Raw genomic sequence first — 15,114 nt, 5'->3', positions numbered from 1 at the left:
AGTCACTTGCGAGGGTCACACAGCTAGAAAGTGACAAAGCTGGGAGCAAAACTCCTGCCCACACTATGAGCCCTTCTTTAGTCAGTTACAATTGTGACACCCCATGCATGTGCAGGCGCACACACACGAAAACCCTGCCTCCTCCGACAGCCCAGATAACTGATGTCCATGGGGTCATCTTCCCCATCCCGATCCTCGTACGCGTCACTCCCATGCCCTCACAGCACTGCCCTGATATTCATGAGAGTCCCTAGACTAGGCACCTATGAGCACAGTCTGCAGCCCACATAGGCCCCCTCCCTCCTTCCCTCTCCCCTCCCCCTCCCTCTGGCAGCTGCAGGCCCTGGCCCAGCTGGGGGCGGCCCTGGGATTTGGATGGGTGACTCAGGCTGAATCATGGCCCAGCTGCTCCTTGGCAGCCCTCTCTTCCATTCTGCCCAGAGAGCCTATTTTGAAGGCAGAGGTGGGCCTTGGGGTGGGGATAGGAAGAGAGGGAAGTGGGGGATGGGAACAGTGAACAGGGGCACTTGAGAAAGAGGAATCAGGCACAAGAGGGCCTCTGAGCTGTCCTCTGCTCCCCAGTGGTCTGCAGACGCTCTCAGGCAGCCTCCACCCTTGTCCTTCATTCTTCCAGGGAAGGAGGTCCTTCTTCCTGGACATAGGCCATGGGCTCCCTTTCTGATCCCAGGGCCCGCTTTGGTTGTCCTGCCCCACCTCTTGGCCCTGATAATAATAACAAACCAATATTTACTATTCTAATTGTTCGCTCACATGTTACAGCACTCTACAGTTTGCAAAAACAGTTTTTCGTCAGTATCTCATTTAATTCTCTTATTAGTGCTATGGGGTGAAAATTAGTATCCTCACTTTTGAACTGGGCAAACTGAAGCTCAGAGAGGTAACATGGACTATCCAAGGTCACTCAGTTGGTGAAATGACAGAGGCAGGAAACAAGCTCAGGATTCATGGTCCAATTTGTGGAAGATAGGCATTAGGGAGAGAGAGAAGCTACAGCTGAACATGGTGGGGTATGGTGGGAACATGGTAGGGGGACTGTGAGATGGCATGGTGGGGCCATGGTGGAGGGCATGGTGAAGGCATGGTTGGGGCATCAAAAGGAAAATGGTGGGGGCGCCTGGGTGGCTCAACAGTTAAGCCTCTGATTCTTGATTTCGGCTCAGGTCATGATCTCAGGGCTGTGAGATTGAGCCCTGTGTCAGGTGCCTTACTGGGTGTGGAACCTGCCTAAGATTCTCTCTCTGCCCCTCCCCCTTCAAAAGAAAAGGGGGTGCTGGTGGAGCGGCAGGGAGGGGCACTGTGGACAGTATGGCAGAGGCATTATCAGTTGCTTAGTGTGCAGCAGGATCATGACAGAATTTTTTTCTTTACCCTCTCACTTCATGGGTTATGGAATATTGACACTTTTAAATCTTCTATTCAGTGTTTTAGGCTAATACCCCTAGGCTACCAAATTCAGAGTTGTGGAGTTGCTACTGAGAAGACTTCGCTATGGGGCCTTAGCCTCCTGGAGCCTCAGTTTCCTCATCTGAAAAAAATGGGCCCAGGCCTCTGGCAGAGTAGGGTATTGAGAGGCACAAATGAAATCACACTTCATCATGCCCTTTAGAGGCTGTGAAGGACTTCACAGAAGCAGCTGTTTTTTTACATTTTGTTTTACCTCTTAAAAACCACCCATGGATGCTGGGCAGAGGGCGGGGTGGGCTTCTGGGAGCCTGGAGGCAGTGCTGAGAAGGGGAGTGGGTGACAGCTCCTCCTTCCCCCTGCCTGGGCTTGGCCTGGCCTTCCCCCACCCTCAGCCCAGAGCCAGTTTCTAGGCAACAGGATGGATGCAGGGATGGTTCGGAGGGGAGAGAGCTATAAATAGGGAAGGGAGAAAACAAAAATAAAGTTCCAGAGAAAGCTGTGGAGCCACATTACTAGGGGTGGGGGTGGGGAGACCGGGAGGGAGACAGGCAAACGGGAGGAACACCAGCCCTTCATTGGGGGAAGAGGGCAATTTTCAGACAAGCCAGCCAGCAAAGGCCCTCCGAGTGTGGACATGGGTGTGGAGCAGGGCTGGGGTGGGGTCTCTGGTGCACAGCTGAGCAGGAGGGGGTGATGAGAAATCATGTCTGGTTGGAGAACTAGGGAAAGATCAGAGGAGGAAAGGATTTCAACAGGCAGAGCAGGGGCAGCTGTCCAGTTGGAAGAGCACAGACAGAGGAAGGGAAGGTATGGGTGGGTCAGGTGAGGTGGGGCTGGCCCCACACCTGCCATGTGGCACAGACACGGACAGGTGGGCCCTTCCTCTGCCACAGTGCTGGTCTCCCCAGAGCTTCCTGTGCTAACAACCTCCTTTTCATTCAGGTTTCAGCTCCAACCTTACCTCCTCAGATGCCTGACCTGACCACCGCAATTTAATACCCTCCACCACCCTCTCCTTGTCATAATTCCATCACATCACTCCATTTTATGTTTGCCATAAAACTCCAGGTTCTCTTGTTCCAAGTATTTGTTGACCTATGTATGAGAGGTGAGCTCTGTCAGGCCAGCAACCTGCAGGGTGGTTCCCCGCAGCCCCTCACTTGTGAGAACAGTGCAGGCATTGTTGGAGGGCTAAATGATTGCACACAACACACTCTGGAGACATCCTTGCTCAACACTCCCCTCCTTGCTTGCAGTCCCCACCAAATTGCACGAATGTCTGTGATTTCTGCTCTGTGGCTGCCTTCCACGTTTCTCTCTCAGAGCAAGTTCATATTGGAAAATTCTAAAGGAGGTGAGCTTCAGACTCAGACTTGGGGCTGAATGTGACCTAGGGCAGGTAATTTTGCCCCTCTGGCCTCCATTCTCTCATCCACGAATTGGGGCTTTAGAATCACAAGGAATCCTTGAGGATGGTTTCAAGTAAAATTAATTGAGTCAAGTGTTGGATGCTGGGGACATACTGGGCACTTGAGAATGGCTCTGTCCCTTCATAAGGGAGGAACCTATGAGCTGTATCTTCTCACACGTGTGCCCAATCAGGACTGCTATGGGACACAGGGCTGGCATCTTCCACTAAGGCGTCTGGGCCTGGAATGCATTCAAAGTGACCCTGGCAGATGAGAACGTTGGTCTCTGAGCCAAAAACCAGGTGTGTCGCTTGGCACCCAGGAAGGAGGAACAAACCTCCCCACAAGCCAGATGGTGAACCTGGTTTTGGCGTCTAAAAATGGAGATCGGGTGCTGGTAGTGGGAGGGGAAGTGGCAAACTCAAATTCTTTACCAGTCAGGTAGTTCATAAAAATGAGTGAAGTGGATGAGACGAACATGATAGGGAGGGAAAGCGACTGTCGCTAACCGGAGTCAAATGAGAGAAAATTAAACCTTGTGTTAGCACATTAAACATCTCCATAGGCCAAATTTAACAGGAGGGCCACGACTTTGCAAACCTCGAGATTGTAAATAGTGTCTTAATTCAGTCAAAAGGGTTCTGAGATTCTGGCATCTGCACGTTAATTCAGAGAATCTGGGCCCACCGGTTTGTTCTCCCTACACACACGTCTGCCAGCTGCCTCCTACTTCCAGAAACTGGTCGCACACTGCAAGCCAAGGTGACCCGAGTGCCCGGTCTCCCGCAGCGTTCAAGGCCTACGGGGCCTGGCACCATCTCTCGCCCCCAGCGACTCCGACTCGGGGAAGGACGAAGCGCTAACACCTGGGGGTTGATTAAATAGAGCCAGCTCTTTCCAGCCTTGGGGCTCAAGGCCGAGGCAGCGCTAAAGTCGGAAAGGAGGTCGCACCCGGAGAACAGCGGATGACGTCTTGCGCAGACTAGATGGGGGCCTCTGCGGCAAAACAAAGCGAGGTTCCCGCGAGGGCGGGGGCGGGGGCGGGCCTCTATGGGAGCCGGGTTAGAGAGCCGGGGCGGCAGGGGCGGCCCTAGCGCGGCAGGGCGGGGGCGGGGCCTGTCACCGGCGGGGGCGGAGCTTCGGCGCGTGGGGCGCCTCGACGCGGAGCAGGACGGCTTCGTCCCCGTGCCGGAGGCGGGGCCCTGCGGCGTCCCCGCCCCCTCCTTCCCCACACCTAGGCGGTGTCGGGGGCCCTCTAGTGCCGAACCTTATGTGCTCGGGGCTCCTGGCCGGCTGGCCAGGTTTCCGCGGACCCTCGCCCACCTCAGCCCCGCAAACCTTCTGACGCCTTTCCGGGAGGGGTGGAGCCCGGGTTGCCCGAGCTCTGCCTCCTTCTGAGGCCACTGCCCATTCCCTCCCCCCCGGATTGGTCTTTCCGATGGTCAGGTGTGCGCAGCGGTGTGCGCCTGTAAACGTTCTGCCTGCGCGTCGCAGGGTCTTTCAGGGCCCCCGCTGCCGGTTTCCGAGGGCTCCTCCGCGGCGCGCGTGGAACTGAGAGCGCGCGTGTCTGCACGTGCCGGTCGGCCTGCGTGCATGCGTGTCTGCACGTGCGCGCCTGCCAGGGGGCGTACACTGGGCTGGCGCATAAGGACCGGTGTACGCGCACACGTGGCTGCGCGTGCGTTGTCATCCGAGCCCCTGGTCTGCGGGAGGTGGGAGCCCGTCCACCCTGCAATGCGGCGCCGGGCTTCCGTTGCCCTCGCACCCCCAGCGGACGCCTTGTGGTCCAGCAGGTGGCGCCGGAGGCCACCGTCACGCCTCCTAGCCAACAGCAATTCCCAGCCCGGGGGTAGACCCTCTCCCCCCAAGTCATTCCGGGGTGGTGGCGATGGGGATAGGAGCTGGGGAAACTGAGGCCGGAGGTGGTCAGTCTTGTACCTGGGCTGAGGGTGCCAGGCCCCAAAAAGCCGAGCAGTCTGGGACCCGGAAGCCCGTCGTCAGCCCCCCTCCCCCCCTCCCCCGCCCCTCCCCCTCCCAACCCTGCCTTGCCTGGCGGCGGCAGGTACAGACAAATTGGCTTTATTCGTGGACACGCGGAGCGGGGAGGCGCCCGGGCCCTCCCACCCAGGACACGCTCACACGGGGGGTGGGGGACTCTCCATGCCACAATCACGACACACGACGCCCGCGTTCGGACTGGGCAGGCTGAGGGAGGGGACATGGCACAGCCTGGCTCCTGGCTTTGGCTAAAAAAAAAAAGATTCTTGGGGTCGTTGTGAGAGTGGGGTGGGAGGCTCTGGGGCTATCCGGGGGGCCCTCTGAGCCTCTTTTGGGATTGTGTTGGGTGGGGAGCCGTCGCTTTCTGTCTTCGTTTAAAAATACATAGAACATGCTACATCCGCGCAGACGTTGGACGGGATGGGGTGGGGAGGGGGCAACATAGGTGGGGCGAGGCCACCAGCCACGGCCGTAGCCCCGGCCCTGTCCACGCCCCAGGGTTGGACGCGGGAGGGTAGGACAGACAGATGGACAGACACCAACACAGGCTCCAAAGGGGCGCCTCGGAGCAAAGGAAGATCTCGCGTTTGAGGGGGAAGGGGTAGAAGGACAACCCTGGCTCTGGGGGCCTGGGCAGGGGACAGGGAGGGGATTGTGCTGCTGGTGGGGGGCCGTCGTGGACCCTTACGCCTCTGGCTCATACTCCTGATACTCCTCCTGCATCAGAGGGATGGGGTGGAGTGGGGAAGAGCAAAAGAGGAAGGGGTTGGAGACCCAAGTGGCCAGATTCTGGCCCTGAGACTCCTCCCCCTCAAGGAGGAACAGTGCATGCCCCTCTCCCTGGGCAGGGGAGGAACCTGGAAGGTGGGGACAGCTGGGACTTTCCTGGGCAGGGTTGCCTGGGGCCCAGTGCTAGGCCCCATCTGTCCTCCCTCTCTGCTGCCACCTCCTAGGGCCTGGGGTTCTAGAAAATGGGGGTGCCAAGTTCCCTGGCCCAACCCTATCTTACGGGGGACCTCCCACCCCAGCTGGGGATGGTGGCAATCTTCTGGATGCCCAAAGCCCGACCCAGCCCTGCCACCCCTCACCTGGGGTGGTTCCTCATAACTTTCCCCTTCTGGCTCCATCAGGGGCTCGATCAGCGGCTCCTCAGCAGCTTCCTGGGCCACTTCCTCTGGCTGCCGGCAGAGAAGGGACAGGGCCATGAGGGCAGCTGAGGATGCTCCCCAAATTCCTACCCTGGGAAGCTTTAAGTTGATTGGAGGAAGGCTAGGCTTTGTTGGCAGTACAACCAGAATGTTTAATTAAATTGTTTATTTGGAGTGCCTTGGAAGTGGAATGAAGGTATGAGGGGTGAAATCCCCCTAGATCACCATGAAGCTGGGGGTGGCAAGGGGAAGCTGAACTCTCCACATCCCTCTCCTCAGCACCTGGTAGCCTCCTGTACTTCCATCATGTGGACTGGATGGGATAGGGAAATAGTACACTAAATCCCTGATTTATCCCTCCCTGCCTTGTGTCAGGCTCTGCTGGGCATCAGGACCCCAGAGATAACCCTGGAGGCTCCTCTGGGCTGCAGGGAGACGGAAGCTCTGAGACAAGGCTGGGCAGGAGCTCTGAGCTATTCCCCTGCCACCTTCCACCCATCCCTCCCCCAGGGTCCTATGTGGCCTGGTTTCTTCAGCTGTTGCTATTTTAAGATAAGCTGGAAGCAACAGCTCATGGTGTTGCTTGGATGTGTGAGCTAAGACTCTCCCCTCCCCACTGCATCTGCTGCCCAGACGGGTGCAGGCCAGCAGGCACACAAGTAGGGAGGCTGTCAGACACATGGCCAGACACCTGCAGGTAAGCACACGTATGTGCCCAAACACGAGACTGAGCTAGCTGCATAGGGCATGCACAATAACCATGCATGGCTGCACATGGCCATGTGTGGGCTGGCACACTCCTGGACCCTTGAGGGGGATCTGTAGGTAGAGGGGCATACCACCTTCCCATTTTCCACATATAACCACTGTTCCTCTCTGCTGGGCAGAGATAAGAATCTTGGGAGCCTGGGGGGCTAGCCCCAAGAAGGCCTGCCTGCCTGACCACCTCTGTGGTCTCGTTGCCTTACCCCCATCCAGGCAGCTTCAGTTCCTGCACATTAGCAGTGTAGGTGGGCATGGTGAGCACAGGAGTGTACAGCCCCTGACCTGGCTCATTTCCCCTGGTGCACAGATGGGCACACCAAGGCCTAGGAGGTGGGGAAATGTTAGTTTGCCCAAAGCCACCCAGGATTCAAAATTCCAGCTTGAGCACATTGTTTGGAAATGACCCGAATGTCCAACAACAGTAGAACAGAGGTGTGCACTATGGCTCATCACAGGATGGATGCCCCACAGCGAGAGAGGAGAATGGTGGCGCCTCCCAAGCACTTGAATGCTACACGGTTGAGTGAAAGCATCTGGGGACAGAAGAGTGTGTACGTGGTAATAACAATATCTATGGAGTTAAATAATACCTAGCTCATCCATGGAGACAGAAGTCAAGAAGCCATGACCCTTGGTTGGGGAGGCAGAGCCAGGACAAAGGTGAGGTAAAGAAGGCATCCACTCTCAGGGCCAATCAAACGAGACGCCAGAGTGAGAGTCCCCCTCATTTTGTGCCCCAGACACCTCACTCATCTTACCCTAGTCTTGGCCCCGGGGGTTAGGGACTGGACAGAGGTCTATAGCAGACTAAGGTGCTTGTGTTCTGTGTCTTGACATGAGTGCTGGTTATGTGGGGGGTTCGCTCTGAAAATTTCATCCAGATGTGTGCTTTCTGGACGTATGTTGTACTTTAATAAAAAGTTTACTTAAAAAACATCACAGTCTGCCACTAGCTGCTTGCCACCAGGTCAGTCATTTCATCTCTGAACTCAGCTGCCTCAGATGGGAAACGTGATGGTGCAGTCTGCTCTGTAGGAAGAGAGGGCCCCATAATCATGCACGTGAGCAGGCTGAGGGTGAGGACACTCAGAAATGTGCACCCTGCCCTTGCGTGGGTTCCCCATGGCTGGTAGCTCCAAAGGGCTGCTGTTCAAATAGTGAATCCATGATCTTGAACTCCCTTGAGAGGTGTCAGGAGAGCTGGTAGGAAGAAGGAGGCCTGAGAGAAATGGTTCTGTGCAAAGGCCCCTTGAGGCTGACAGCTGAGGCTCAGAGGCTCAGATCTGCCTTTCACTGCACCTCAGATCCCAGCTCGGGGCCTGGCCCTGTGGTGGTTCCCAGCAACTCTGCTGACATATACCTGAGCTTATCCTCCCAGACACCTTCTTAGAGAGGCAGGCAAGTCACTTTACCTCTCTGGGCCTCAGTTCCTTCATCTATAAAATGGACAGGTGGTAGTACCTTCTTCTCAGAGACATTGTAAATATTCAGTGAGTTACTCCATGTAACGTGTCTAGAACACTGCCTGCCCATACAAGAGCTCAATGAATGAGAGCAATCCCTGGAACAGTGATAATAAATGGGAAGTCACACAGCTGGTAAAATGCATATCCAGGCCTTGAGCCAGAACTTCTGAGCCGAGTCTCGGACTTCTCACAGGGGAAAGGATCAGTTGTGTAAAATGCCTGCAGTGAAGGATGGTGTGGGGTCTCCTCCACAGCCCAGTGGATACATTCATGCAGAATGTACATAATCTCCCAAACCAAAAGTTAAAGGAGCCAGGACAAATCTGTGTCTGCCCCACAGAGGCAGTCTGTACTTGTATGTGGACAGACACCCAGCACCTCACAGGAGGAATGTCTGGCAGACTAGAGGCCCACAGAGTGCACCGTCATGGTGCTACACTTCCATGCACACCTGTGGTCACATGAGCCCCTGGGGGCAGACATGGATCACTCATAGGATCACAGGGCCATCATCGCTCACTAAGCACTCAGAGTATGCAAGCCAGGCCCTTTGCATCAGTGGTTCTCAAAGTGTGGTCCTTGGACCTGTAGCATCAGCATCACTTGGGTACCTGTGTGAAAAGCAGACTCTCAGGTCCCATCTCAAACCTACTTAGAAATTCTAGGGATGCAGCCAACCATCTGTATTTTAATCTGACCTCCTGATGATTCTGATGCACGTGTAAATTTTGAGAACCTCTGATCTATATATTATATCTAATCTGCTTAAGAGCCCTATTGTGTTCATTTTCAGTCATATAGGCAAAGAAGCAGGCTCAGAGATGTGAGAGAATCTGCCCAAGATCACATAGTCAGGATCTAGTGGAGTTGGCATTCAAATCCAACTCTGTGGCACTTCAGAGTTCACAGCTCTTATGCTGTAGTGTGTCCTAATGAAGGTGTCTGCCTTCATGCACATGTGGGTAGCTACCACCACTCCCCTGGGGGAACGTGCCTGTACAAATATGTGATGCACAACTCACCCTTCCCCCATGGCCCACACTTGCTCATGCCTGCCTCAGGGCTTTTACCTATGCCATCCTACTGCTTGAAATACAATTCTCACATGACTTGTCTCATCCCTTGGGTGTCAGTTCAAATGTCACCTCATCAGAGAAGCCCTCCCAACTATAGTAGTCCCCTTACCCACTCACTCTCTATCATATCACCTTTATCTTTTCTTCATAGCATTTATCCCCTGTCTGAAACCATCTCATGTATTGGCTGACTTTTTACTATCTTCTCCCACTACAGTGTCAGCTCCATGAACCTAGGAACTTATTCACTGTGGCAACTCCTAGAATAATTCCTCTCTAGTATGGATACTTGCTGAATGACAAGAAATCAGTGACAAGCAGATGTGGCCCCAAGTGGTGCAGGTCACACTCACAAGCGGGATACATGTATACAGCCAGACCTGGGTCACAGTGACAGGGAGCACCACACTCATACATACCGTGCAAATTCATTCTGAGCTGAGTCTAACAGAGCATTGCAGAACATGAGGCAAAGTGTGCCTCAGGCTGGTTGGGGCGGGGAGGGGGAGAGAGCCTTTATGGGTAGTGCATTTATGGGTGTGCCTGGCACATGTGTATGTGCATATGTGCATGTGTGTATGTCAAGAGGATAGCTCACCTTCAGATCAGCAGGGAATTCCTCCTTCTTCACCAAGCCTGTGGCTGCCGCAATGTTCCCAGCCCCAGAGAACACAGCTCCTCCCAGATGGGACGCCTGCTCCTTGGTTTTTTCAGCCACTGGAGCAGGGAGAGGATTGGGGAAGGGGGTGGGGGGCTAAGGTGAAGCAGACAGATGCATCTTCTCTCCCTCGTGGTGTCCCAGGGCTTGCCTCTCTCACAGAGCATACTCTCAGGAATCCACCCCCACCGCCCACGCTCCAGATCCCAGACAGATCTCCAGCCCGGGGTGAGGGAAGGGGGCTGTGCCCAGCTGGGCTGGTACCTGAGGCCACTCCTTGTACCACCCCCTCTCGAGTCTTGCTTCCTGCAGGGACAAAAAGGAGCACACATAAGGACTCTGAGTTGAGGGAACAGACTCTGGGAGCACTGTGGCTACAGAGCCTCCAGAGGGACTCAGCTGGCAGTGGGCATCCTGGCCCCATCACTGCCTCCTTGGGTCCCCAAATCCCACAGGTGCCCCTCTCATCACTGCATGGAGCCCTCCACACCTGCTTCCTAAGGACTTTGAGTTCTTCCCCACTGTCTGCCCCTCCTCCACCTGAAATGATACCCACACCCTCTGGGATGTTGCCTGGGAGCCAGCAAATGCAAAGCACATTTCCTTGAACTCTCAGCCCAGGGTGAGCAGGTGAGGGTGGCAGTGAGGGTGGAGCTGGGGCGAGGGGTATATATTTGGAAAGGTTCCTCTGGTGCCCTGACTGCCCACATCCCACCTATGGACACTCACACCCAGCAGCACCCCCACTCCATTTCTTCTAAAGACTCTTCTAACTGGGGTGTGAATTCTCCCTTGTGGCCAAAGTGAGGAGTGTCTCAGGTTTATGACGGGGTCTGAGGGTGGCAGACACTCATGGCACTGGCTAGGTCTTCTCAGAAGGGTAGCTGCTGGGGAGGCAAGATGGCCTGATCTGAGGGGAGGGGCAGGAGCCCTCAGGGTAGTGGGGAGTCTCCTATCTTGAGGATGTGGCAATGCACAACAGTTGTAGACCCCAAAATGGGTAAATGGGTGTCTGCACGGGCTGAGGCTGGTGGAAGAAGAGGACAGCATGGGAAGGCAGGACTCTCCAGGCTATGGCCAGCCAAATTGAGATGGTGGGGTAGGCTGCATGGCACTCCACCATTCCTCCCACTAACATTTGTTGGCACCTGCTCTGTGCTGGGTCTTGGGCCAACGGCTCACTGTCAGATGGGGGTAAGAGAAGAGCATATTTGGTGCCCTGGACCTCAAGTAGTGGGGAGAAGACTTCCAGCCTCCAAGGGGACATGATGGGGGAGGGGCACTCCTGGGCCTTGACAGATGAGGGGTAGGTGGATATGCAGAAAGGAGACTGGGGAGGGCACAGGAAGCCATGCAGACAGGGCACCTTTCTGGGCCTGCACAGAGCACATCAGAGCTGCCTGTGCCTGGAGAGATGGAAACATGGACCGAGGAGAACCATGAATGGCACTGAGTTACAGGCTACAGAAAGCTGAGGCTTTAATGCTTAGGAACTGGGGCCCGTTGGTGGTTTCTGGGTAGGAAGAGGAGCAGGAGGTACCAGGCTAAAGGGAAGGGGTTGCTTTGAGTCCGTCAGCAGGGAGACTGTGTCAGGGTGCCAGGAATACACAGGAGTGAAAGGGCTGGGTCGGGGGAGGCAGGAGGGAGGCCAGAGTTGGGGTGTGGCAGGTGTGGGCTCAAGCCTCTGCCTTGTCCCCATCACCTAGGCCCTAGTTCCAGCCACCCTCGTCTGCTGGCTATTCAACGGCCTCCCTGCATATGGCCTTTCTCCAGAGGCCTGTGGAACCTTCCTATACTGAGGTCAGATCATATCAGTCCCTAGCCTACGATCTCTCATGGCAATTGTAACGATCCTTTGCCCTGGCCAGCAAGCACCCCCCCCCCCTTCAAGAGCTGGCCCTTGCCCAGTTTTCTGATCTCATCCATCACCACAGCTTCCTGCCCTCTGCTCTCCAGCTCTATCTCCTTCAGCCTTTTTCTGCTTCCTCCAACTCCTTTCCTCCACCCAGTTCCTTATTCTTTGGGGTTCGGTTCCAATGCCACCTTCTTTGATTACCCTACTGCAGTGGTCCCCATCCCAGTCACTGGATGTCAGATTCCACTATTGGAATGATCTGTATCACAATCAGGAGATTCAGCACCTACTAGCACATAGTAAGAAGTCAATAAATATTTTTCAAGTTACCACAATCCTAAATCTGCCACAACTCTGGGGCAAGTTAATCAGCCCTCTTCCACCCACAGAAAGGATAATCCTGCCTACTCCACACCAGTAAACCCTGAATCACCACCATATAAATTCAGTAATTGTCAGTTTGGGGCTTTGCATCCCCTGATGTGAATGGCCCTGCAGGATCCCTCTCCTTTCACACTTAGGGTGAGAGATTTTAATCACTGGGCCTTTCTCTTCACACAGCTGGAAGCTGCAAGGAGGAGGGACCCAGAGGAGGGACAAAAATAGGCATCCAGAGGCAGGAAGACCCTAAAAGCAGCTCTGTCTGACGTGGCCGTGGCCGTGGCCATAGCCATAGCCGTAGCAGGAAAGGGGCAAAGGGGCAGCCCCGATAACACAGGAGGAAGGACCTCCCAGGACAGGGGTTCTGGAGTCCATAAAGCTTGGCTCCAGTTCCAGCTTCAGATCTCAGCAGCTGTGTGACCTTGAGCACTGTAGTTAAACCTCTGGGAGCCCCACTTTTCTTGGTCTGTGGAATGGGCAGGGCATATGAAGTGAGGTAACGGACGTTAGGGCATTTCCCAGGGTACTTGGTAAAGAGTAAGGGCTCAACACCAGGTAACTAGTAATCACATGAAGAATAGGAAGAAGAAGGCTATCTGCTTTGACCAATGCATGGGTCCTGGCTTTTCATCTGAACCCCACTCTCACCAACTCCCCCCCCCTCCACTGACCCAGGCTTCCTTCAGCTGGCTGTGTCCCCAGTGACCCCTGCTGACCTCGCCCCATCTGCTGACTCATATTCTCCGGCCCGGATGCCTCCCCCGCCAACTCCCTCCCTCCAAAGACCCTGGCCCCACTCCCTCGAAGGACACCCGAACCCTGCTGAGCCTTGCCCCTTGCCCACCGACATAGAGGACGCCCTCCTTGGTCTTCTCCGCGGCCTCGGTGACCCCCTGTTTGGTTTTCTCCGCGGCGGCCACGACGCCCTCCTTGGCCATGGACAGGCCCTTCATGAACACGTCCATCCTGGCGGCCTGCGGAGGGCGAACACACGGGCACCGCTGCGCTGGCCCCGCACCCTGACCCCAGTCCTTCCCCCGGGGACGCCGGTGCCCCCTCGCCTCCCTCCTGAGGCCCGAGCGCCCTTCAGGGCTGGGAGATCCCTCCGGTCTTACCCCCTCCCCAGCGGGAGGCCACAGGGCCGCAGCGAGTCCCAGCGTCCTTGAAACCCGGGGACGCGGGAGGAGCCACTGCCTCGGTCACCCCGGGCCCTGCAACCTGCAGCCCCGCGGAACCCGGGTGCTGGGCTCGGCGCGAAGCCCTGGGACCTGCCCGTACACACACGGCAGGGTCACAAGACTACACACAAACATTCCCCACCGACACGCTCACGTGCACATACAGGACACGCAGACGTTCAAACGCGCACGGACACCCGGACACACACGAACACAGGGGCGCGGGCGCACGTCCACGCGGCCACCCGGGCAGTTGCAGACACAGAGCGGCAGTCGCCCGAACACCCCAGGGCACACGCTGACGCGCACCTGCCGGAGCCCTCTCTCCGTCTCCGCTCCCAGCCTCTCCCCCATCCCGCCCAGTCCCCTCTCCCTCCGCAGCCCCTTCTCCAACCCCGGCGTCCGGGGCGCGGCGCCTCACCTGGGAGCTGGGCCCGGGCTGGGGCTGGGGCTGGGGCTGGGGCTGGGGCTGGGGCAGCGGCTGCGGCTGCGGCTGCGGCGGGCGGACGCAGGAGCTCGGCTAGGCCGGGCTGCGGTGGGCTCGGCTCGGGATGGATGGGGAAGCGCCGCCTCGCAGGCGTGCAGGTCGGTCGGCAGCAGGCGGGGCGCGGGCCCTGAGCCGGGGCGCAGCGGAGGTGCCCGGGCCTTCGGTGCGTCGCCAGCCACGGATCGCGCCTTGCGCCCTGCTCGCTCGCACGCTCGGGCTCCGGTTCCCGCTCGGGCGCTGCGGCAGCTCTGAGCTCAGCGCCCCCTCTGGCGGCCGCGCCGCCCCCTCAGCCTGACTGACAGGGGGCGGGGAGGATGACATCTCCGCTGATCCCGCTAGCCTCCCAGGCCCGCCCCCGACGCGCCACTGGGGGACCCCTGGGCATCAGACTCGCGTTCTGCTCCCAAAAGCCTAATCGGGGGAGGGGGGGCAACGCGTAGTGCCAAGAGTAGGGAGGAAATATTGCCGGCAGTTGGCTTTGGGGTTCAAATGGGTTTGAATCTCAGCTATGCTTTTTATTAACTGCGGGGCCTTCCTTTCTGAATGCTAGTTTCTTTTTCTGTAAAATAATGGATGATTCGCTCAACGAGTGTTGATTGAGCATATAGACAGGTGCCAGGCAGGTTTGATTCTGGAGACAGTGGAAAAGGAAAAAAAAGTCCCTGCCCTTGGGGAGTTTACAATGATGTTTGTGTGTGCACAGAAATGTGACATAGGACCGAAAACAAAAGTATCAACACTAACACCTAACGAGGTTGTTTCAGCTTGTGCGGAGTGTTATGAACATAATGGAATGGTGATGTAACAGAACACTAGAGGAGGGTACTTGAGAGAGTCCCCAGAGAAGGCTTGTGTGAGGAGGCCAGTGGGAGCAGAGACCCCAGAGAGGCACCCAGGCCAATAGGGGCAAGATCCATAGAGAGGGACCTGCAAGTGCAAAGGCCCTGAAATAGGATTGCGTTTAGGAACAGATGAAAGGAAGTGCAACTGGAGAGCCAGGGGTGAGTGAGAAGGATGTGGACAAGACTGCTTTTGTGTGTGTGGTTATGGTGGGGATTGTCAAATTGCCATAGAATGCCAGGAACACATAAGCCCTCAGTTGAAGCGATGACAGAATTATGCCCCAAAAGCTATGGGATTCCAGAGGAAGGTGACTTTGGCAGCTTAGGGGAGTCAGGGAAGTCTACACAGAGGAAGTGACATCTGCACTGCGTCTCATGGAAGAAGTAAGCTTTTACCTGGCACATAGTCAGAAAGGGTACTTTAGG

The 15,114-nt window shown here is 56.2% G+C and overlaps 1 protein-coding gene across 1 annotated transcript; it reads right to left on the bottom strand.

The window, feature by feature from the left end:
- Positions 1–4,897: 4,897 nt before the first annotated feature.
- Positions 4,898–14,097, bottom strand: SNCB (synuclein beta). The gene is made up of 6 exons (XM_072824053.1): positions 13,781–14,097; positions 13,026–13,155; positions 10,210–10,251; positions 9,886–10,004; positions 5,921–6,010; positions 4,898–5,549 (listed from the first exon to the last, which is right to left on the bottom strand). The coding sequence occupies exons 2-6, from the start codon at positions 13,144–13,146 to the stop codon at positions 5,517–5,519; spliced, it is 405 nt and encodes a 134-aa protein (XP_072680154.1). The 5' UTR covers positions 13,147–13,155; positions 13,781–14,097; the 3' UTR covers positions 4,898–5,516.
- Between the last annotated feature and the right edge of the window lie 1,017 nt (positions 14,098–15,114).

The sequence above is a fragment of the Canis lupus genome, chromosome 4, assembly GCF_048164855.1.
Source record: "Canis lupus baileyi chromosome 4, mCanLup2.hap1, whole genome shotgun sequence".
NCBI lineage: Eukaryota > Metazoa > Chordata > Mammalia > Carnivora > Canidae > Canis > Canis lupus.
The sequence above is the reverse complement of the archived record's forward strand: the minus strand, read 5'-3'. Positions and strand labels throughout refer to the sequence as shown.

Excerpts from the sequence above, each read along its gene's own strand:
- SNCB (XM_072824053.1), bottom strand. The coding sequence starts at position 13,146 with ATGGACGTGTTCATGAAGGGCCTGTCCATGGCCAAGGAGGGCGTCGTG. Across the intron at positions 10,005-10,209 it reads GGTACAAGGAGTGGCCTCAG|TGGCTGAAAAAACCAAGGAG; the intron begins GTACCAGCCCAG and ends TCCCTGCTCCAG. Across the intron at positions 6,011-9,885 it reads AATTCCCTGCTGATCTGAAG|CCAGAGGAAGTGGCCCAGGA; the intron begins GTGAGCTATCCT and ends CTCTGCCGGCAG.